The 24,499-nt window shown below is 44.2% G+C and overlaps 1 protein-coding gene across 10 annotated transcripts in view; it reads left to right on the top strand.

The window, feature by feature from the left end:
- Positions 1 to 24,499, top strand: part of Dgkh (diacylglycerol kinase, eta) — a 169,499-nt gene that overhangs the window by 131,528 nt on the left and 13,472 nt on the right. For 6 of the 10 annotated variants that reach the window (XM_039094036.2, XM_008770920.4, XM_006252363.5 and 3 more), the window contains 11 exons: positions 750 to 860; positions 993 to 1,089; positions 7,176 to 7,283; positions 9,475 to 9,588; positions 9,850 to 9,984; positions 11,472 to 11,635; positions 12,692 to 12,797; positions 15,521 to 15,613; positions 18,283 to 18,402; positions 19,159 to 19,267; positions 20,578 to 20,708. In XM_039094036.2, coding sequence (XP_038949964.2) covers positions 750 to 860; positions 993 to 1,089; positions 7,176 to 7,283; positions 9,475 to 9,588; positions 9,850 to 9,984; positions 11,472 to 11,635; positions 12,692 to 12,797; positions 15,521 to 15,613; positions 18,283 to 18,402; positions 19,159 to 19,267; positions 20,578 to 20,708 — 1,288 coding nt within the window. 10 annotated transcript variants of the gene reach the window in all.

The raw sequence follows: 24,499 nt of genomic DNA, 5'->3' as shown, positions 1-24,499 counted from the left end.
GTGTGTGTGTATCAGAGGTATAGTCAGAGGACAACTTGCAGGCGTCAGTTCCTTTCTGTCAACCATGTGTGTCTTGGGCATTGCACTCAGGTCGTCCAGTTTGGTGGCAAGCACCTTTCCTGTGGTAGAGAGAATTGATGCTTGCGAATTATCTTCTGCTGTTCATATATGTGCAGTGGCATCTGTGCACCACCCATCCACCCCATAAAAAAGGAACTGTGAAAATAAAAACATGTTTATCATACGTGTTGAATTCATAGGTCATTTTTCTACATTCTGTCCACTATTAAGGGTTGAAATGGAAGAGACTCTTTCATGAATAAGAAGGAGCGCATTGGGGCTGGGGATTTAGCTCAGTGGTAGAGCGCTTACCTAGGAAGCGCAAGGCCCTGGGTTCGGTCCCCAGCTCCGAAAAAAAAGAACCAAAAAAAAAAAAAAAAAAAAAAAAAGAAGGAGCGCATTGCACCGGACTGGGAAAGTCCTCCCCTACATACTGGCATCTGTCTGCGTAGTCAGACCTTGGCAAACAAGAGAGGGCTTAAGGCTGCCAAACTTCGTAGAAAACAGTGACTCTCTTTGCTTTACTTTTGCCTCAGACGGAAAATTATTGCCCTTGTGCCCCTAGGATGCCTGTAGGGTATGGCTTCTGCTTTCCAGTCCTCTGGGAAGAATGGCTATCAAAGTGTAAATAAACTGCACTTGTCATGAATCTGAAATTGACTTTCGTGTGCTTTTCCTTGTTATCATAGAGATGGATACTCGGAAAAATGTGTCATGAACAACTACTTTGGGATTGGATTAGATGCAAAAATTTCGTTAGAGTTCAATAATAAGAGAGAGGAGCACCCTGAAAAATGCAGGTAATTTCAGTAACAGCCATAATGGTGTTCTACGAGGGCAACTTCACTTGAATTCCGTTTACTGTCTCTGCTCATTTAAGGAGTAGATACATAGCATTTCCTGGGATTAGACAACAATTATTTATTTTTCAGAAGCCGAACGAAGAACTTGATGTGGTATGGCGTCCTTGGGACCCGGGAGTTACTGCAGAGATCATACAAGAATCTGGAACAAAGGGTTCAACTCGAGGTGAGTCAATCTTGAAACAAAGACATTTGAGTTTATCCTACATAGATAATTTGCAGAGCTAAGTTGACCTAATTTCCTCATAATTAGTGATTAAGTATATTATAAAGGTAGTGCCAAGTCCACCTAGAAACAACAGACTAAAGCCGCCATTCTCAGCTGCTCCTGAGGCTGGGGCCCCGGGGTGGAGCTGTCCTTCCGTAGGACAGTGTCTTTAATCATGGACTTTGACACTCAGACGTTCCAGTTCTGAAATGCCCCATGTTTTTACAACATCCTCGAAAATAGTGTTTGTGGCTCATACATTTTAAACTGTATCATTAAATACATATTTAAATATATATATTTATGTTGATCCAATTATTCCTAACAAGTTAGTTAAAAAATAAGATTTTTGGCTTTTTTTTTTCTAATTTAAGTAGAAACTTCAGAATAACAAAACTTCATCTCTTGCAATAGCAGGAAGAAGATGATTGGGGATCTTTTGAAGTCTGTCAATTACTGTAAATTTATTTTCTTTTATCTTTTGTCCAGGACATATATTTCCTACCTTTTATGATCAGATACTTTTATTTAAAGCATATCACTAATGCAGTGGAATTGATAATTCCTAAGTCTTGAGCGCTCTGGTAAGCTATCTAAACTGAGTATTGTTGTCTTGGCATTATCTTCACAGTGGGGTGGAGGCTACCTAGTCGAATCAGACACTATCAACTAAATGTCATAAAGATAAGCCCACTGGCCCTTGCCCTTCTAGAAATATCTCTAGGTGATCCGCTGCTTTGATTCATGGTTGCTTGTAAAACTACGATGCAGACCACTAGGTGAAAGGCTACAAAAATCAGGAAGGTTCACTTTCTGCCAAGACTCTGTACCACAGCTCTACCCCAAGTCAGTGTAGGTGCCCTTGTCTGTATTGTATAATTTCCTTCATTTTTGATCCCTGGCCCCAGGTGACCACCCTCCAGATCAGTCAGTTGTAATTAATGCATAGCATCACACAGTAGCTGACACCGTCTCCGGGCGGAAGTGGGTAGGGAAATGATAACTTGATAAGGAAGATGCTCCGCTCCTCATATTATGGTGACTGACGTGTTGCTGCATGGCTCCAGGAGCAGACTTGATTTGGGCATGAGGGAATGAGGAAATGACAGATACACGGACAGAAAGCTAGGATCGGTGGTCAGACTCTGAGCTGCACGAACTCAGCAGCATATGGAGCTGCAGAGGGAGGTGGGATTATTACATAATGATAACCCTGGAGGTGGAAGTTTATGGCATATGTCTGGATCAGGAGACAGATTTCGCTAACCTTGGTAGGAGCTATCTCTGTAAGCGTACAGCGGGCAGAACTATACGGCAGACATTTTCTGCACTGACTGTCTACACTAGACCTTGTCCCCTGTGGAAGGCATTGCCATGCCTCTGAGCCTGAGGCTCGGGGTCCTTGGCAGGGTTGTGCCTGTGCCAACGATACACAGTCACTCAGGTTTTACTCACTCGGTGCTTCTCTGCCCCCTACAGACGAATCTGATTATAAATTGGGAGGTTGGAGGGGACAGACTCAAAAATATATTTGGAGCCAAGTGTGGTGTCACGTGTTCGTAGTCCCAGCTCTTCTGGTTTGGAACAGGACAGTTGCCCACATTCAGGCCTGGAATCTCAGGCCAACCAAGGCTGTATAGAATGACCCTTTCTTCAGTAAACAAAGCGAGCAAACAAAACAACTGTAAACCATTTAATACTTGTGGCCTGACTTAGGGTTTTACTGCTGTGAACAGACACCATGACCAAGGCAAGGCTTATAAAGGACAACATTTAATTGGGGCTGGCTTACAGCTTCAGAGGTTCAGTCCATTATCATCAAGGTGGGAGCACGGCAGCATCTAGGCAGGCATGGTGCAGGCAGAGCTGAGGGTTCTACATCTTCATCTGAAGGCTGCCTTCAAAGTGGAAGACTGACTTCCAGGCAGCTAGGATGAGGATCTTAAGCCAACAGTGACACACCTACTCTAACAAGGCCACACCTCCTAATGGTGCCACTCCCTGAGCCAAGCATATTCACACCATCACATGAGCTAAACAGCTTATCATGTGGCTGGCCAACCTCATTCACACTTGCTCAGAGTGCTCACATAGCCCATAGTCAACATCCTGACCCAAAGGCTGCTTTATAAGGAAGTGTTGACTCTCCATGAAGTTTATAGAGTACTGGACACAAAAGTGAAAGCAGAAAAACTGCTTGTCAGCCTGGGTGGCTGAATGAATGGCCTCTGTTACCGGAAGCCATTATGTTTGGTCTTTGTTGTGGATCCAAGTTTTAAAGAAGACATCTTACCTAGAGCTCTGTCCTTTGTTTTAAAAGTCCCTGATAGTGTGGATCCTTTGACAGTCTGCTGAAACCATGGATCGCTTTAATAACGGTTTTTTTTTTTTTGGTTCTTTTTTTCGGAGCTGGGGACCGAACCCAGGGCCTTGCGCTTCCTAGGTAAGCGCTCTACCACTGAGCTAAATCCCCAGCCCCCCAATAACGTTTTTTAATACATTGAATAAGCTATGCAGATATAATGGATAGTGTGAGAATCAGTTAAGTGGTTTTTGTTAGTTTAACATTTCACTATTATCAATCAAATAAAAAGCCGGACAAGTATCTAGTAAATACAGTGTTTCAAAGTGGGGATAAAGAGATGGGAGGCGGGGTTGGGGATTTAGCTCAGTGGTAGAGCGCTTGCCTAGGAAGCGCAAGGCCCTGGGTTCGGTCCCCAGCTCCGAAAAAAAAGAACCAAAAAAAAAAAAAAAAAAGAGATGGGAGGCCTGTGAGGCAGCTCCGTGGGCAAAGGTGCCTGCTGCTTAGCCTGATTAATGACCAGACTTCAGGTCCTGGGGCCCACATGGTAGGAGGGGAGAGGTGACTACTTCAGGTTGTCCTCTGGCCAGCACACATGTGCATACATGCATGCTCTCATGCACACTTAAATGAATCATTATTGGGGTAAGTGGAACCATGCCAGCAGACAGAAGAACTGGCAAGGTCGAAGCAGAATCAAAACCCCCAATAATTCTTGTTATTTTGTCTTTTTTTTTCCTGGTGCTGAGGACTGAACCCAGGGCCTAGCGCTTGCCACTAAGCTAAATCCCCAACCCCCCAATAATTCTTATGATTGAGAACGGTACGTGTTAGAAGCCCCGCCCGGCCAGACTCGGTAAGACAGAGATGCACCTGTGTTTGGCCTCCATCGAGCAGTGTATCAGCAGTGTCCTCACAGCCCAGCAGTGTGGCAGAAGTGCTGAGCGGCAAACGATAATAAAAGTGAAATGATATGAGACATCAAGACTTTGATGTAGTCTGCATGTCTGCTGATCACGCAGTCACAGAACTGCCGACGTCTGACTGGTCTGCATTGTGTAATAGGTTGGTTAGTGGACGTAAAAGGATAATCGAGTTTCCATTCTTTGAATGTGTCCATTGACCCCTGATTTTCAGTCCTCAAGCTGAGACTGCATCTAGAGGTATAAACAGGCCAGATGAGTCTGGCCTTGTCACTGGTACCTGTAATCATGACACTCGAGCTGTGGAGGCAGGAGGATCATGAACCTGGGTCAGCCTGCACTATATATCCTTGTCTAAAAACAAAGTATATGCTACGTGATAAAAAAGAAACTAAAAGTAAAATAGGATAAAGGAAGACATGATAATATATATTAAAAAGTGAAGTAGAAAGTCTCGGAGTTCATTGCCATTTTTCAGTTAGGAAGAGTAGACTGGCTTTCTAAGAGCGAGTGTGGAGGACTGGGCCACTGCTTTTCTCCTTGGTGATGCTGTGGAGAGATAAAGGTGGAGCAGAGTCGCCTGAGGAGGCCTCCCTTTATGTGCCAGCCCTGTTTGGGTTCCCCTTGCATTCAGTATTTTACACAGATGAGGGTTCCCCTCTGGTGTGGAAGGATACGGATTTCACGTGTGCAGTTTGAATTCGTGCCAGCTGAGACTTAACTGTGGCTTCTCCGGGTGCCAGTGGGTGGAAGAGTGCTTGATGCAAATTCATTGAGCAAGGTAGAAAGTCACGGTGCGAACTGAGAAGAGCTCGGATTTGCCGTGTGGCCTGGTGTTCCTCATATAAACCCAACTTCCAGAGCACAAGGCGAGGCTTAGGATCCTATCCCCATGGCGGGAACTCCAGGGTATCTTCTCCTTTGCAGTAGAAAAACGTTGGGTGGTATAAATGGGAGGTTTCACTAAAATTGACATCCTTAAGTAACAGTGACTTGTCTTAACAAGCCTGACTTGCATGTGTGAAGCAGTTTTCCTTTCTAACTGAAATCATCATCGTATACTCTTGTGCATTTTAAGTACAGAGCGAATGTAGACAAAAAATAAATCACTGGAAAATGCAAATTTGTAGCTCTGCTCTCCTGACATCCCATCTCTTAACTGCTAGCCATCTCCGTGTCTAAATTTTATTTAAGAATAGATAAATAGAATAAAACAACAAAAAATTTAAATTAAAATACATTTGAGGAATGACATTTATGAAGATGTCAGTTTTGCTTATACTAGGGAAAATTCACTTATTTGAAAAATAATTATATTTTTGCCTTGTTTTGTATTTTTAAGACAGGGTCTCACTTTGTAGTCCAAACTAGCTGGGAACTTCTGCCCTACAAGTATGGATTGCAGATGTGCGCCAACACACTTAGTATAAGTTTTCCTTGCTTTTTTTTTTTTTTTTAATCTGGAGAGGGGCTGAAGAGGTGGTTCAGCCTGTAAGAGCACTGACTGCTTTCAGAGAATTAAGGTTCAACTCCTGCCACTCACATGGGCTAATGACCAACTGTAGCTCGGGTTACAGGGATCTATCGCCCTCTTCTGGCCTCTTTAGGCACTGTGTTCATTGATACAGTGTAATTACTGTAGCAGCCACAGACGCCTTTTCCCATCTAAGTGGTAATTTTCATTTAGGTGAATTAGAAGGTGGGAGTGTACTGTGCCATCCACTGCAGTTTTTCCTTGCCTTTGCATCTAGCTACATGAACAGTACGGTTTTGATTAAAAATGTTTATTGTGAGGGGTGTGTGTGTGTGTGTGTGTGTGTGTGTGTGTGTGTGTGTACTTGCATATGTACAAATGTACCAAGGCACACATGTGGCGGTCAGAGGACAGCTTGGGGATTTTGTTCTTTTCATATACATGTGGGTTCCACATATAAGATCCAAGTCGTCAGGGTTGGTGGCAAACACCTTTACCCACCTGGCCATCTCATCAGCCCAGCTCAGCTCTCGGTTTAGATGGTGGCTGGTTAGTTACCAAACCCAGGCGAGGACCCAGTTATGGCATGGTCTGAGTGAGATGAGTGAAATCAAAGTCTGCCCATACAGGACCATTCAGACAGAATGCCTAAAACAAGACAGACACTAGAACATCAGTTCTCAAACTGTGGGTCGAGACCCCCTTGGGGGAGTGAATGACCTTTTCACAGGGGTCACCTAAGACCATTGGACAACACAGATAATTATTATTTATGACGTAGCAATAAGTTTTTGGTTGGGGGTGTTACCACAGCTTTAGGAACTGTATTAAACTTTCACAGCATTAGGAAGGTTGAAGACCATTAGGCTAGAAGTTTGTAGGCGGTCTGAAGGGGATTCAAGAAAAGTACTACATGATCTGGGAGGAAAGATAAAGGAAAGTATATTTTTAATTCAATTTTTATAAAAATTTCTTTAGTTGTTTATACTTCTTTATTAAGAGAAAAGGTGAAGGCCTTTGTAATATGTAAACAAGCAAGTTTCTTCAAGCAAGCTAGCACCACAGAGAAATTACATTGTATCTCACCCTTTGTAAAGTGAAAGAGTGTGTTTACAAGAAAGCTAGCACCATGGATACCTTCCTGTCTCCATAGCTCTGAAGTAACAGTGTTATCCTTTTTGTCTGACCTCTACATGTTTTATTTTTGAGACAGCGTCTCATGTAGCCCAGGCTACCCTTAAGCTTGCTATGTAGCTGAGGGTGTTCATGAATCTCTGTTCCTCCTACATCTACTTCAAAGTGCTGGGACTATAGGCGTTCTAACCTCCGAGCTTTTGCCTTGCAGTGCGATGGGCAGTATATTCCTCTCCCCAGCTTACAAGGCATAGCAGTGTTGAACATCCCAAGCTACGCAGGAGGCACCAACTTCTGGGGTGGAACCAAAGAGGACGACGTAAGTAGCATAATGGGGTTGGAGTGTGTGTCTGTCCTCGGTGGTGTGAGGAAGAATTCCTAGCATCTTATTTCAACGTTTTCTCTCACGATTATACTCTTAAGAACCTGGTGTTCTGCCATTAAAGGTGTGCACCACCACCCCTGGCGAGGTTCGGGAGTGTTTCTATTCTCTCTCTGTTTCCCTGCATTATGAGAGAAAAGCCACAGTCACATTTGTGTGGTACACAACCGTTGCTCTAAAAGGAATGAAAAGGAGAACAGTTATTGACAGGCATATGGTGAAGAGTGGTGTTACTGTCGTGCTCCTGAAGAATCTTACTCTGATATCAGTTTGAGGCTTAAACGAACGTGCAAGGTATAGCTCATGATGTGGATAGATTTCTGGTCCTACTGAAGTATAACCCACTTTTTTTGCTAGCACACTGTCACTCAAATAATCAGTAGGGTCAGATAAAGTCGACATTCCTGGGCATCCACTAGGCCCCCATCATTCAAAGAGCTTTATATTCATTGTTTAACACCAATGTAAGGTGATTTTTTTCTCCTCCTTCTCCTCTTCCTCATCTCCTTCTCCCCCTTTTCCCCCTTTCTCTCCCCTCCCTCCTTCCTTCTCCCTTCTCCTCCCCCTTTTCCCCCTTTCTCTCCCCTCCCTCCTTCCTTCTCCCTTCTCCTCCACCTTTTCCCCCATTCTTTGTCTTTCTTTTTTCTCCTTCCCTCCCCTAACCCCTCCCTCCCTCCCTCCCTCCCTCCCTCCTTCCCTTCCTTTACTGTGTTTATGTGAGCTAGGGATAAGAACTAAGCTCCCTGCACACACTAGTAGAACCCTGCAACGCTGACCTACATCCTCAGCCCTAAACCTTAACTTTCTAATTTTACCCTTGAAAAAACGGAGACAAAGTTTCCACAGTTACTAACAGAGAAGCAACTTGGATCCAGGCAGTTTGATAACAGAACTTTCAGTGTCAGCAAGTTTGTGGCCTCGAATTTCCAGCACAAGTTTTGGTTAGGGTATTCCTTTAGAGTGAGTGTTTCTCTAGTCATAATTATCTGTGATATACAGTGAGTGAGAAGTGATGACTACGTGGTTGTGACTAAATTTAAATTCTTGGCATCAGTTTTGCAAACAAGGAGCACATGTCTGGGGAATTTTTGTCCCCTGAGGTTTCTGTTTCCAAACTCACGAATGCCCTGAAAGGTGGTTATATTATAAAATATAAGGCGCAGGGCTGGAGAGATGGCTCAGCAGTTGAGGGCACTTCCTGCTCTTGTAGAGGACCCAGGTTCAGTTCCCAGTGCCCAGCACCCATCACCAGTTCACACCACCCATTACCACCTGCAACTCAGGCTGTCTGTCCCAGTTTGCGTTCTATTACTATAAAAAGCTCCACGCCATCAGCAGCTTGGGGAGGAAAGGGTGCACTCGGTCCACATGTCCTGATCACAGTTGATCATGGAGGGAAATCAAGGCAGGAACTGAAGCAGGGGCCAAGCAGAGCATGCTGCTGACTGACTCATCTCCTGTGGCTTAGTCAACCCGTTTACTTACACAATTTAGCTACCTACTTAGGGGTGGCACTGCCTACAGTGGGCGAGCCCCTCACACATCAACCAGTAATCAAGAAAATACCTGAGACAAGACTAAGCCAGTCACATGGAGGTAGTTCTTCCACTGGGGCTCCCTCTTCCCAGGTGACCCTTAGCCCGTGTCAAGATGACAGAAACTAACACACTCTTTTGGTCTCTTTAGGCACTTGCCCTCCCCCTGCACATATTTATATGCAGACACACCCACCTGTGTATAGTTAAAAATAAAAACAAATCAAACATGCCAAGTGCATTGGATCACGATTTGCGTGTTGGTGGTTTGTAGATTTCTGAAAACATCTTATCAAGATGTCTACCAATTATATGTGAAGTATCTAGCAGTTCCTATCAAGATGAATCAGGTCAAAACATGTTGGTCCCGAGTGCTGTTTGAGTATCACATCCATGTGGATGTTGAAACCTGTTTTGAAATTGTGCTTATTTTGGATTGTCCTTGAATGTTTCCTTGGGCTATTATTACTCACTGATGTTTCTCTTTCGACTTTTTATGTTTTGGGGTTATCTATGGCAGGGTTTGGGGGCCTGGTACTCCGTTCTACCTAAACAGTTGGCGGAAGTGTGTGTAATACAGTTTTCCCTCCTAGATATTTGCTGCTCCATCCTTTGATGACAAGATTCTGGAAGTCGTCGCAGTCTTTGACAGTGTGCAGATGGCAGTTTCAAGGGTCATCAAATTGCAGCATCACCGGATAGCACAGGTTGGTTGCTCAGATCAAGGAACACCTTTTTTCATGGGTAAGGACTGTAGAAGGATGCTATTCCAGACGACCTCCCTTGATCAGCTTCTTGACAAAGCGCATTGATATTGTAAACGTCTGTCGTGTCTCACCGTGTCACTGCAGTGATAAAGTCTGACATTCTGCTCCACAGACCAGAGTCAACCCAAACCCAGATAATGCAGGCTGCGTCCATTCTCAGGTTCATCTGTGGTCTCAAATAATGTGTTGGCTTCGTTTCAGTGTCGTACAGTAAAGATCACTATATTTGGTGACGAGGGAGTCCCAGTGCAGGTGGATGGTGAAGCATGGGTCCAGCCCCCCGGGATCATCAAAATCGTGCACAAAAACAGAGCTCAGATGCTGACCAGAGACAGAGTATGTATCTTTAACTTTAACTTTAACTGTGTGTGTGTTGAGGGAGCTGTGGTGCGTGTAAGTGTGGGGCCTATACAAGCCAGAAGCCCGGTTTTAACTCCCAGGAGCTGGAGTTACAAGTGGTTGTGAGCCACCTTGGTGGGTGCTGGGTAGGCATTACATGCTCTTAACTGTTGATCCATCTCTCTTTCCCCTAACAGTCTCCTAGAATTTTGTCAAATCTTTTTAAAAGTTGGAAACAATGAGAAATAGAAAACATGGAAAGCAATTTAAATTGTCTTAAATACACTGTAGCATGTTTGATGGGTGCAGCCCCCTGGGTTAAGTATGAACAGTTACTCAGTTTTATTTTAAATTGAGTGCTTTGCTTTGTACAGCTTTTAGATTTACCGAGCAATGGAACAGCAAATACATAGAACTCCACTTCTGTTCCTATAGGTGTCTTTCCTTCTACCGTCCCCAGCACACAGAAAGTCCTATCACACATATGTTGCACACACGTTTAGTGTGGCACAGTTTTACGGCTGGTAATCTGTTCATATATTGTTAGCTGCCGGGCAGGGCGGCACCCACCTTAATTTCAACACTTGGGAGGCAGAGACAGGTCAACCTCTGTTAGTTCAAGCCAGCCTGCTCTACATATTAAGTTCCAGGCTAGCCAGGACTGTACAGTGAAACTGTCTCAAACATACGCATGTACATCACATACAGAAACACACACGCGCGCACACACATGCACACTCACACTCACACTTCTAGATGACATTGCTCTCCCTGCCGTTGCCCTGTGCTCTGTCTTATCTCTTCCTTTCTCCCCCTTAACCCTGGCATCCATTGGTCTTTCAAACACCTCCATAGTATGGTCTTCCCCAAAACAAGTATTTTTACTTAAGGTCGGCCCTTAATAAGGCTGGCAGTATTCATACGGTCTAGTAAAAGAGTGAAGGAAAATAAAAGTATGATCGATCACTGATTGGATAAGTGAAGATTGAATCATAAGCACTATTTATGAACATTAGTGCTATAATCGTCTTTATTGGTCATTTTTCTTTTTTATGATGTGATGCAGTGACAGACTTGAAAATTCCCTGTCACCAATTTAATGAGTTTTTTTTTTTCTTTTTTCTTTTTTTCGGAGCTGAGGACCCTTGCGGTTGCTAGGCAAGCGCTCTACCACTGAGCTAAATCCCCAACCCCTTAATGAGTTTTTAGAATAGAGCAAAGCACTTGGAGTTCCAGGCTCTCTTATGCAATGCCTAGCTGCCATCTCTCTGTCTCTCTCTCATGTCTCTCTCTCTCTGTCTCTCTTTGTCTGTCTCTCTCTCTGTCTCTCTCTGTTTCTCTCTGTGTGTGTCTCTATCTCTTTGTGTGTGCTTGTGTGTGTGTGTGTGTGTGTGTGTGTGTATGCGCGTGCTCACATGTGTGTTTAGTTATGTTCATCTCCAAGCTCTAGCATGACTGTTCCTTGCCACCCTGGTTTTAAACAGGCCTTTGAAAGCACCCTGAAGTCTTGGGAAGACAAGCAGAAGTGTGACACTGGGAAGCCAGTTCTTCGAACCAACCTATACATCCATCCCACCGCTGACCTGGCCACGGAGGAAGTGTCACAGATGCGGCTCTGCTCCCAGGCCGCAGAGGAACTCATCACTAGGTAAACTGTTTCTGCTGGAGATTTCTACTGGGAGAACGCTGGTCTTAGCCAGTTGTGCTGTCATCTTTAAAGTTGTTTTGGTGCCTAGAGTAATCATGAGGGGTGTGTCTGCTTATCTCGTTAGCTGCCTCTGTGGGCTGTATCTTGCCCCCTTTATCAGGTCTTCCACCCATGCTATCTGGAGTCTACGTCTTACACAGCTTCCAAAACTACAATGAATTTGTCCAGACTTGCATTCTCAGTATCTCTGCACCCCCACGTGTTCTCGGGAACTACTCACTGTGTGTGAGATGTTAGAAGAAGTCTGAACATGAACCGTGTTCGCACACGTCACGAGACAGAACAAACATTTGGAGAGTAGTTTCTGGCAGTATACTCCAAAGGCCACACAGACTTATCCTTCTAGACAGAAAGGGGAGCGATCTTTGAAAATTGATGAATGTAAAAGATAAAAAAGTCGGCCAGGCGGTGGTGACACATGTACTCAGTACTCTCAGTACTTGGGAGGCAGAGGACAACGTGGCCTATAGAGTGAGTTCTAGGACAGCCAAGGATACACAGTGAGACCCTGCCTCAGAAAACAAAGAACTATAAGAATCACTATGATAGAACTGAATTTCAGAATGGAAGAGAGGCTGTGATAAGATCGTTGACTCCTCCCCACCTGTCGGCTACCAAGTGGGAATGAATTCTCAGCCTGCCACTCGATACATACAGTCTCTGTGAGCCTCCATGCTCAGCTGAGGGCTTGAGAAAGGGTATCACCATACGCTGTGAACGTGGAATTTTATAATATGTATAATAAAACAGACAGCTTAAATTTCAGGACCGGGGTGCGACTGATAGAACAGCAGCTTCGGAAGTTCAAGTCCTGGGCTCAATCTCAATACCACAGCAAACCCACAAAGAAGTGGGGGTCTCGGCGGCATGAAAGCTATACCGTTTGCAGTCTTTCCACTTTCCAGCACTGCTCTCTCCTGGCCAGGGGACCCTCTTCAAAAGGCCAGTCTTCACTGATGCCCGACAATGTTTATTTTGTCTCATTCTTCCTTCTAGGATTTGTGATGCAGCCACGATTCACTGTCTCCTGGAGCAGGAGCTGGCTCACGCCGTGAATGCGTGCTCACACGCCTTGAACAAAGCCAACCCACGCTTCCCGGAGGTGAGGATTTAATGGTAAATTCTCATTCCACAGATTCCTTTGGCATTTCAGCTACTGTGAAATACTGTGAAAGACAGCAGTGTCTCTCTGTTGCTGTGATTAAAACACCGTAACCAAAAGCAACTTGAGGAGACAAGACTTCATCTTCTATTTGACTGGCTTGTCTCCATCATGAAGTCAGCTTAAAACTCAGGCAGGAACCAGAGCAGACAGCAGGAGCAGTGTTTCTCTGCCTTGCTCTTCAGGCTCACCTTCAGCTGACTTGTACCTCCCAGGGCCACCTCCACTCTAGTAACGCCGCCCTCGGTGGGCTGGGCCCCCACATCAATCATCAATTAAAAAATGCCCCACAGCTCTTCTGCAGGCCAGGCTGATGGAGGCATTTTCTCAGTTGAAGTTTGCTCTTCCCAGAAGACACTAGTTTGTGTCAAGTTGATAATCCAATGATCACAGGTTCTTCATGAGTTTCTATAAGAAGCTTATAGCAAATCTGTGACCATGATTTTGTTTCCCTTTTCCTGACATGCATGCATACATACATACATACATACACACCCACTTATAATTTCCCTGCTCTTAAATTTTCTGCATTTCTTTCTATTTCATTTGCAATCATTTGTCACCTTGACATCTCCTTTCAAGTCTTTCTACTGCTTTTATTACATTTGATTCATTCATTCATTTATTCCTTCATTCATTCACGGGATGGAAGTAAGCCACAGAGCACATGTGGCGATCAGAAAACAACTCGCAGGGGTTAATTCTCTTGCCCACCATGTGGTTTTAGGGATTAAACTGAGCCCTCAGGCTGGATGGCAAGCCCCTTTCCTGGGGAGCCATTCCCTTTCCTGGGGAGCCATTCTCTTTCCTGCTGAGTCATTCCCTTTCCTCGGGAGTCATTCCCTTTCCTGCTGAGTCATTCCCTTTCCTGCTGAGTCATTCCACAGCCTAGACTTTTCATCTGTCTTCCTTCTTCCTCTTGATTTGGCTCTGATATCCTGATTCATGTTTTGCTAAATTGTTAAGTTGATGTTTCTGTAGTTTTTAATGTCCGTGTCGATAATGGAGTGGGTATATTGTAACTCTTATACTGTGAACTACTGTGTACTGGGAGTCTAGGGAAAGCTAATACCTTTATTTATTCTTTTAATTATTCCATTGAAACCACCCAAACTACTGTTCTACTAAATGTTACAACTCAGGATTAAAGCTCAAAGAACCAGTGAGTAAAAATACATGGAACTGCAGCTGAAACACCCTGGTGGGGGAGGCCCCTCTCCGCTCAGTACAAAAATCTGGGTAGAAACTCTGACTCTCCCACAGCCGACTACCATACCTGTCTGCCATTGACCAGTAATGTTCAAAAGTCACTTAAACACACTGTATTGTGATTTTTACTTATTTATATTTTATGTGTATGTATTTATTTAATGTAGTGTATGAGTACGTAGTATGCGTCTGAAGGTATATCTGTACACTATATGTATGCAGTACCCTGGGAAGCCAGAAGAGGGCATCAGATCTCCGGGGACTGGAGTTACAGATGGCTGGGAGCTGCCTGCCCTGTGGGTGTTGAAATTGAACCCGGGTCCTCCACATGAGCGGCCAGAGCCGTAACTGTTGAGCCATCTCTCCAGCCCCTTAACAAAGACGTTTTATATATTGCAAATGGTGGGAGGCATTCGAGAATCGTGAGAAGGCACTTTTACTGTAGCACATGACCACCCAGAAACCTCAGGCAGAGATTAGCTATGTCACTCAGCTTTAAGCAGATACCCGTCAATGTGAGAATCACCACAAGAGCAACAGAGAGCAGCTGAACAGGTTACCATAGTGAAGTCCGTTCCTCACCTCACTCCACCACCCTGATTCAATAGAGCACTTTACATTTGTGTACACTTCCACAGCTGAAAGTGACACTATGTTTGTGCATGCAGGGATTTATTCTGTTTTTAACTCTCTATGTGTGTGTGTGTGTGTGTGTGTGCGCATCTATGTGTTCATGTGTCTGCTGGGATATATGCAGGGGACTGCAGGTATCACCCCAGGAGGCCAGAAGAGGGCCTTGAACTTCATGGAGGTAGAGTCCCGTGGTTGTGAGCCACCTGGCATCGTGCTAAGGAACTGAACTCAGGTCCTGTAAGAGCAGCAGTGCCCTTAACTGATGAACACCTCCCAGGTTTTGATTGTTTAATCTGTTGCCTGTATTTTACTATTTATGACCTACTGAACTTTTCCTTAATTTTGTCAGATATCTCTTAGCTATGTAATCCATCTTCGAGAGTTTTCAAATTGTCAAAAGTCTACAAAAATATGCATAACTCCACAGTTCAAACCCATAATATGCAAAGACTTTTGCCTGTGTAATTGGATAATATCTTCCTTCAAGGCATGAGTTTTTTTAACTTTTATAGCAATACTGGTTCTAGCATATGTGAACTTGTAGATTGGAGATGTGATCCTAAGTAAATATATATATGTATATATATAATGTATACACACACACACACACACACACATATTTTAGTTCATTCTGTTGATTCTGTGATTTATTACTTAACAGATAACCTTATTAACAAACCTGTGTGCAAAATTTTGAATCTGTTATAGAATTTTGGTATTTTTTTGAAAATCGGTTATGATAAGAATACAATTTACAGAATCTATTGGTGGGGGGGATTTAACTTAATGTGGAAACCTATATCTTTGTTATTCTCTTCTAGAGTCTTACGCGAGATACTGCCACTGAAATAGCCATCAACGTCAAGGCGCTCTATAATGAAACAGAGTCTTTGCTAGTTGGCAGGGTTCCTTTGGTAAGAAAAAGAAATGATTGGTGGCTGTTCTAGTTTGCTTCTTTGCCTGTGATTCACTGTGGCCAAAAGCAAATTAGAGAGGAAAGGCATTGCTTCATCTTACAAAGCCCAGGTCACACCCCATCACTGAGGGAAGTCAGGGCAGGGTCCCGGAGGCAGTAAGTGAAGCAGAGACCGCAGAGGACTCTGCTTAGTGGCTTGCTACCATGCTCAACTTCAACAGCTCAGAGCCAGCTGCCTGTGCACGGTACTGCCCCCCAGGGCTGTGCCCTCCTTCTTTAATTAGCAATTAAGAAAATGCCCTACAGACATGCCACAGGCCAATCTGATGAAGGGAACTCCTCAGCTGAGCCCCCTTTTCCCATGTGACTCTAGGTTCAAGTTGACACCCGGAAGCTCACGCTGACAGTAGCCCAGATGGTGGCCTAAGGATCTGAGCCCTGCTTCATTAGTGGAAGTGTATTGCTGACCTCTGACCTCCATCCTTGGACCTTCCTTTCGGTCAGACTTTTGCCTTCAGGAAAGCAATGCTAACCTAGAGCTAACTTGAGGCCGCCATCTTCTCACACCATCCCTCTCTCTGCTTAGAGAGATTTGAGTGACATAGGTATAGCAGCCGTTCCTCAGCTACTCACACATGCACAACTTAGGAGACATCACGTGTAAGAAAGTGTGAATCTGGCTGAAGCCCACAGGCCTGGAACAACAATACAGCCCTTTCTGTAAGAGCACCTGAACTGGTTTTGAGTGTTCTGATACTGAATCCTGTGACCGCCTGAGGCTGGGCATGTGGAAGGCCTCAGACGTTAGCTGTCTTCCCTCTCCGTGTGTCTCTCTGAATGATCACAAAGCATCTCTTGTCATAGCAGTCGCATCTGTTTGGGCAAGTGCAAACCGACGTAAAAGTATATAAGTCATTACCGACGTGGTGTTTGAGGTCCTGGGTTGGGGAAGTGGAGCTTGGACTTCCTGCTGGGTTGTAACTGTGGTCCAGCAGGATGCCACCACCCAAGTCTCCTTTCTGCTTAAGACACGCAGAGGCTCTGTTGGTCCAGTTCTCTTCACCACTTCCCAGGGAACTGAAACACAGCTTCCTGGGCCACAGGGTGGCCATGTCCACTCCGGCAATGCAGAACTAGTAGGGAGAAGTCTTGGTTACTTGTTGGTAGGATCCATGGAGACCCCGCCCTGGCCATTGCTGATACTGTTTTTGTTAACCAGAATCTTCTATTGCTTTTCCAAATAAACCCACCAGAAATCCTGTGGGCTGTGACCAAGGATCCAGGTTTCAAATTAAGATGTCTGTTTTTCGCGTCACTTGAAAGACTTTTAAGGTCATTTATGATAAGAAATAGAAGCATAACTTTGTCCTTTACACCAAGATATATTATATTTAGTGATTATATTATATGAAAACATAAGAACTTTCCCCTCCATTTCTAATCCTCTGTGATCCTCAAATATAGATGTTTGGTGTCAAAGATGTCCCGGTAAATTTTACCCAAAGTCTTAACAATAATGATATGATAATAACTTATTATACTTGAGAGCACTGAAGTTTGTCATTTTACTTCCAGAACAGTTGTGAAATACAATCTAATCAACTTTGTCAGATATTCTTATATTAAAAGAAAATGGTAAATGTCTTGTGATAGGGTGGAAAATCTTATTTTTATTAAATACTGGGAGTAGATACTTTAAATATCACAGGAAATCTACAACAAAAAGATGCTTAAAATAGACAATAACGATAATCTCAGGACTTCCTAAGATTCTGCGAACATCAGTGCTGGCACTGTGGGGTTGAAAATAGTCTAGAAGGAGATGGAGTAGTTGAACGAATTCTCGGAAATACTCTCGTCACCCTGCGCTAACAGGGAACGAAGGTGCCTGAGGTCAGTTACCCTTCCTAAATGGGTATAGTTAGAAACCACGCCACGACTAGCATCTCACCGACTCTCTTCCAACTCTGCGTATTGTAGTGACTACCTCAAATGTGCCGAAAATGGGTTTAATGACAGTTATATTCTCTTTGAAGGAGCCGCATCAGCTCCACATTAGTAGCCCTTTGACTCTCCTGGTTTTCATAATAGTTCTTCATCGTAAAAGTTTCAGAGATTCATTTTTTCCTAAAACTTACTTTTTTGATTTGCCAGGATATGTACGTGTGTGTGTGTGTGTGTGTGTGTGTGTGTGTGCATGTTTGCGTGTGTGTGTATGTGTATGTGTGTGTATGTGTGCATGTGTCTGTGTGTGTATGTGTGTGTACATGTGTGTGTGCGTGTGTGTGTGTGTTTGTATGTGTGCTTTTTATATCATAGGTATTTGATTATGATTAGTTTTTAAAACTGTTTTTTGTTCATGGAACAAGTCTGTGAGTCAGAAGAATTTTGATAAGTGTGATGGTTGACAGATATTTATTTGCTTTGGAGCAGTGAAGGTGCAGTTAGAGTGGGAAAAGGATGGGAGTGAGGGCCAAGAAACACTGAGCACAGTAGTTTTGGAGGGGAAATTGTTCAGGCACACCAGTTACAGATTTCAACTTTGGGATTAGGAGTTAGGACAAAAGCAACCACTTTTTATCAGAAGGGAAGATGCTCAAAGTGGCCCCGTATGAAGTTGGTCGCTGAGTCTCCGTTTGTTTGGCTTTCTCCCCTGCTGGTGACTAGCACTTGGAATCTCCTCATGAAGAGCGGGTGTCCAGTGCCTTACACTCTGTGGAGATGGAGCTGCGGAAGTTAACCGAGATCCCCTGGCTGTATTACATCCTCCGCCCCAATGAGGACGAGGTACGTCAAGTCCAGACTATCGGATGTGGACAGTAAGACTTTTGAGTTTGAACTTACCTTTGAATAGAGACATTTCCGGGAAATGAAGTTTGAATACTTCTTTGAAATGTTTTGTCATTAAGAGAGAAAGGGCCTTTTTGTGAACATGGGCATTTAGTAGAGTAGGACATGTTCAGTATTCAAAACCCATTTGTGCTGGCCAGTTTGATGTCAGCTAGGTACAAGCTAGAGTTGTTTGGGAAGAGGGAACCTCAGTTAAGAAATACACCTGTAAGGAAGCCCGTAAGGAAGCCCGTAAGGAAGCCCGTAAGGAAGCCCGTAAGGAAGCCCGTAAGGAAGCCCGTAAGGAAGCCCGTAAGGAAGCCCGTAAGGAAGCCTGTAAGGAAGCCTGTAAGGCATTTTCCTTATTAGTGTTTGATGCGGAAAGGCTCAGCCCCTTGTGTAAGGCCAGTCCTGGGCTGGTGGTCTGGGTTCTGTAAGGAAGCAGGCTGAGTTACGCCCTAGGAAGCAAGCCAGGGAGCAGCACCCCTCTGTGGCCTCTGCATCAGCTCCTGCCTCCCTTTTCTCAGCGATGGACTATAATGGGGAAGTGTGAGCTGAAACTTAATCCTTTTTTCTTTGTGTTACTTTTGGTCATGGTCTTTCATCACAGTAATAGAAGCCCTAATTAGGACACCATTCTTAGTTTATACTTGCTAACAGAGTGTTGTTTTGTTTTTGTTTTTGTTTTGTTTTGTTTTTGCTTGAATTTTGCAGGAGCCTCCTATGGATTGCACCAAAAGAAACAACAAAAGCACAGTCTTTCGCATAGTGCCAAAGTTTAAAAAGGAAAAGGCTCAGAAACAGAAAACAAGTTTACAGCCTGGTAGGTGGTCCCACGGTGCGGGGTTGGGGTGGGGGTGTAACTTGCCAAAAGTTATTGGTGAAGGCAGAGGAATATTCTAGAACTAGGTAGAGTGAGCATTTCCTAGCATTGTAAATAGACTACATACCATTGAACTGTAGACTTTAAAATGGTTTCGATGGCACATTGAACCATGCAAGTCATGCCATAGCCAACACGTCCAGTTATTGGAGAGAATCAGCGGCTACAAATGGATGGAGAAGAGGAGGCCATCTGTTCTGTCTACTTGAGTCAATGTGTCCATTCAAAGGGGCCTTTATCGTCTCAATGTGCTCCAGGCATTAGTGTATAACTTCAGTTTCTTCTCAGACTTAAAAATCCAGATGGCTTTGATAAGGGGAGCATAGACTTACTTTCTTTTACTCAGCTTGCTAAATATATGTTTTTACTGGAGATCCAAAATCCCTTTATTCCTGTTTTAAGGACACCGTCCACCCTTTGATAATGCCAGAGTGTGTGCTACTGACATTCTCAGCAAAGACGGGGACTTCTGTACCCCGCTGCTTTCCCAGGCTCCATCCCTTAGAGGCTGACTTTCTGCTGTCTGCACTCAGTACCTTGGGGGTTCTGTGTCTAGATCCGCCTTTCATAATGAAATCACTGTATAAATTCTTAGAAGAATTTCATACGTTCTTAAGAGAATTTTATAAATTCTTTCTGAGTTAGCTCTGTGTTGTTTATAAGCAGTGATATAAAATCTTACATCCATAGGAATAGTTACTGAGACATGTTTAAACACCAAACACAGTGGGGGAAAGATAGGTTTTTGGATGAAAGATTTGAAAGAACAGTTATCCACATTAAAAAAGTAGCATAGCCCAGCTAGTCTTGGGCAGCTGCCTGAACAGTTTTTTAATGACACTGATGTAATGAAGACATTTAAGCAGATCAGTGGTAAAACCAAGTAGCCCAGATCAGACTCTAACTGTAGCGTTTGTAGTCCGTTCCTAAGGAAACACTTCCACCTGCAGTCTTAAGGTTTCAGGGCTCATCCTGATGTTTGCATCCTGGAAGCTAGTGGTGCAAAGTCAATGCCCTGACGCACATTGTGTGGTTTTTTGATGAGAAGCTGGACTATGGCTGAAGTCAAGGGTGCAGGTGGCACCCATCTTTGTTTAGCCATACCTTGTTGGCAGTCCGTAACCTGCATCCGCTTTCACTGTCCCTTTGCTAGCGCCCATTGCTGTCTGTCTCGGTCTTCTGGCTGACCTTTGCTTTGTGACGCATCACGCATGTAGACATTAAGGGGGTTTTGCTCTTAACTTTGGTAGTCCAGAATTGGGGCACAGAGGAAGTTGCTGCTTGGCTGGATCTGCTCAATTTGGGAGAGTACAAAGAAATCTTCATCCGTCATGACGTCAGAGGGGCTGAACTTTTGCATCTGGAAAGACGAGATCTTAAGGTATTTTTATTTTGCGCTTCTCTCTGGCTTTTGAAAATTTTCTTGCAGTACAGAATCTTTTCTCCTGTGAGTCCCCTGTCACGTGCTTTCGGCTTGGCTTGTGTTCTGCAAATGCACAGTCATCTCTCACAATTATATTACAGTCTGCCATGCTTGTGTGCTTTTGCAATGAGAATGTCAGCAGTATTTTCCTGTCAGGACCACTCTCTGGCTCTCACAGCAGAAGCACAGCATGCACCTCGTAACTTCTCTCTGTATCCATTGGTGTGGCTGTTCCTGTCCTAACATCTTCAAGTGGGGCCACCTTTCTACCACCTCATTGTGTTGCAGCCGCATGGATGGCAATGACTGTTGTTGGGAAAGACTAAAAATGAATGGAGTATAAAGCTAACTAAAAATTAATGTAAAGTACAATATGGAATTGTAGATGAGACAACGGCGATAATTTAGATGATTTTGCTGTGTTTCTAAGCTGTACTTTAGAGATCACATGAATAACTAGACAGTATGTCAAAACTTCCTTCCACGGCACATCGTTGGTATCTTATTACTCTCAAAAGGAAATGCTTCATTTTCTTAGTAAATGGGGCTGAAAATATGCATAGCTGCTTTCTCTGACATGTATGCCAGCGCAGGAAACCTTCACTGGTGACGTGCAGCAATTCCATGTCAGTCTTTGTGTAAGACTCAGCAGTAGAATAGTGAAATCGGGATTATTCTGTCCCGGGTTTAAGGAGAATCATAGGACCTAGAGAGATGTCTCGGTCACTAAGCCCTGCTGCCCAAGCCTGGGAACCTGAGGTCAGTCACAGCACTCATGCAAACAACAGCAACAACAACAGCAACAGCAGCCAGGCGCGTGGGTCTTAAACCTCAGAACTGGGGATGAGTTGAGACAGGAGGATTCCCAAGAGTTCTCTGGCCAGCCAGTCTAGCCAATGATCTCTAAACTTAGTGAGAGACCCTGTCTCAGATCGTAAGCTCATGAGTGCTCACACATCAGCTCTGGCTTCCACGGGTACACACACGCAAAGAGGGAGTTTGCCAGGTTATGTATGCTGCCACTTCACAACTCCAATAAATACCATGGTGACACAATCCCTCTCCAACAGAGAGTGTTCGAGAATTCACCTTTCGGTGCACTCATGACTCTTGTTTCAGCTGTGTAGTTTAGTGGCGATCTTGGCCCAAGTAATGGGTAGTGTAAAGTCCGTATCCTCCTTACAGAGTTACACAGTGATTTATCAGATCTAGAGGAGAATGCTGCCCCTCTCTAAACATCGTTAGCTCTGAGAATAATAATAAAAAAAAATACTTATTCTGTCAGTCCTAACTGATGCATCCCAAGAAGCACAGTATGAGAGAGTCATAAAGGAAAGATTGACTTCAAAACTGGAAACGAACGCATACACATGTGCACACACACGACATATGCTCAGAACTGCGGTGCCTTATTGTAACTAGTGTTCGTGTAGCTCCTGGTGACCTGGGTGTGTTGCACTGTTTATTGAAGAGCCAGTTACCGGCTAATGGATTATGCTAGATTCTCTGTGTCATGTTTCTGGAGGCTCACACCATACATGTTCTGAACTTGTGTGTCTTAAAGTACACATAGTACATACATGTTCACATAGTACATACATGTTCATGCTATGTGAATACATATACAGCTATATATTCAACACAGATGTGTATATGTGCATCACACACATTGAATGTAGTGAGTATTTGCCAAATGTTAACACTCGTGCACACACACAGAAGCCAAATTAGTTAGACTGACCGGTGTGGGGGAGAGAGAGAAAGTATGAGAAGAAAGGAGATGGCGGAGGATTTGCTAAACATCCTCATTAGGTTTTCCTGGCTTGGTTTTTGCTTTCTTTGTGTTTGTCATGCCAGTTCTATTCTCTCCATCGCCATTTTTGAAATCTGTATCGACACTTAACGCTTTTGGTTCTAAAATAGGGTTTGGGTGATGGGGAGAGGCCATTTTTTACAGAAGGAGCCTCCTGCAGCACAAAACCACAAAGCTGGAGGACTGCGTCTTTCTTCCCTGTGTGTGAACTGTCATAGCGTAGTTCCTGTGCACTGGGAAAGGGTTACCCGCTGCTGAGTCTTCTCCCACACACCCACTGCTTCAGCTCCTGTTTATGAAGATGTCGGGGACTCACGGTCGTCTCTAACCCTGACCTTGTTAGTGAACTCTAGAGTCTGTTACCAACCAGCTGCTGACACTTGGGCATCACAAAGGGCATAGATCTTGCTGTATCGCAGGAGGGACTCTCATCTTTGTCTCTCTCCTCCCCTGTTTCCTCACCAGCTCTGCATTTTACTGAACCATGTCCCTAGCCCCTCAGGTGCTGGAAGCGGAGAAACCCAGAGTCCGATTTAGCGTCTGTCCCATCCTGATCCATCTGGACATTCTAGCCAAACTCTTACATGTGGATTCCACTCCATCATCGCTCTGCAGTTCTTCCCAGGACCTCCCTTTATGCTGCACCCCACACCCCACCTTTCCGTGGAAGATCGGTAGTTTTTGTTTTGGTCTTCTCACTGTTCCTCTGTCTCTCCAGCCTATCATCCACATTGAACCACCATGATAGATTGTCATCTTCAAGTATATTACTTTTCTGCTTAGGACCTTCCGGAAGCTTCTCATTCTCTATCCATGTGGAGGTCCAGAGGCCCCGCCTGTTTACTCACCCTCTTGTCTCTTACACCTTACTGGCCTATGGCCCATCCACTTTGGCCTCCTTGTTTAAAAATGCTGTTTCTGACCATGAGGATGTGTACTCATGGCTTATGTCTCAGTATCCCCCGCTCTCTGTCCCACAGCTCAGCCTAAGCATCCTTCCTTAACATGGGAGATTGCCGGACAACTGAAGATATCAACCTGGCAGCCTAACTTGGCTAAGAACCATTTCTAATGTGATCTTTCCCTGCTGGAACCCAGTGGGGAAGATGGTGAAGGCATAGTGGGGGGATGCCCTGCACACACTCGGAAAGCTGTATATGGGTGGCTGGAAGGATAGCTCAATATCTACAAAGGAATCTTTGGCAAAATTATGTCTATTCACCCAGAGAAACAAAACCTCAGTTGTAAGGAATATGATAACCATAATAAATCAGAATATAGATCTGGGAAAATGGGGAGTAGGTAGGAATCTAGCCAAGTCCATTATCCCCAGGCTCAGAGAAACCCCACCTCAGAAATAAGACGGAGGGCAAGTTAAAAAGGCACTCCGTGTTGATCTATGGCCTCTACATGCATGAACAAACCACACATCTGTCTACATACATACATCTACACATACACAAACACATATACATCCAAAGTAAGTAAACAGTGATACAAGAATATGATGCCCGCTGAAATGAGAGCTCTATCAAACGTCAAAGCAAATATTTCATTATAACCTAACAACTAGAAGTCATGAAGACCCTGGATTTGGTCAGAGTGAAGGGACTGTAGCTATGAAGCCAGCGTGAGTGGGTTACCCTCCAGAAACCATTCCTCTCACTGTACGAAAGCAGTAATTCTGTGCAGAACATCAAAGATAAAGTTTGTCTTCTGGAGAAAGCAGTGTCTGCATGGCCTAAAATAGGATAGTATTTAAATATATCCCATAAGCAGAGTCTTATTGCAAAGTCTAAAGATTAAGTCTTCTGTCCTGGAACTGCAGTGGCAGGTAGACATAATCCACTTGACATGGGTGCTGGGAACTGAACTTGTGTCTTCTCCAAAGCCTCAAGCCCTCTTAGCCACTGAGCCAACTCTCCAGTCCCATTAA

The sequence above is a fragment of the Rattus norvegicus genome, chromosome 15 (genome assembly GCF_036323735.1).
Source record: "Rattus norvegicus strain BN/NHsdMcwi chromosome 15, GRCr8, whole genome shotgun sequence".
In the NCBI taxonomy this organism is placed as follows: domain Eukaryota; kingdom Metazoa; phylum Chordata; class Mammalia; order Rodentia; family Muridae; genus Rattus; species Rattus norvegicus.
The sequence above is the reverse complement of the archived record's forward strand: the minus strand, read 5'-3'. Positions and strand labels throughout refer to the sequence as shown.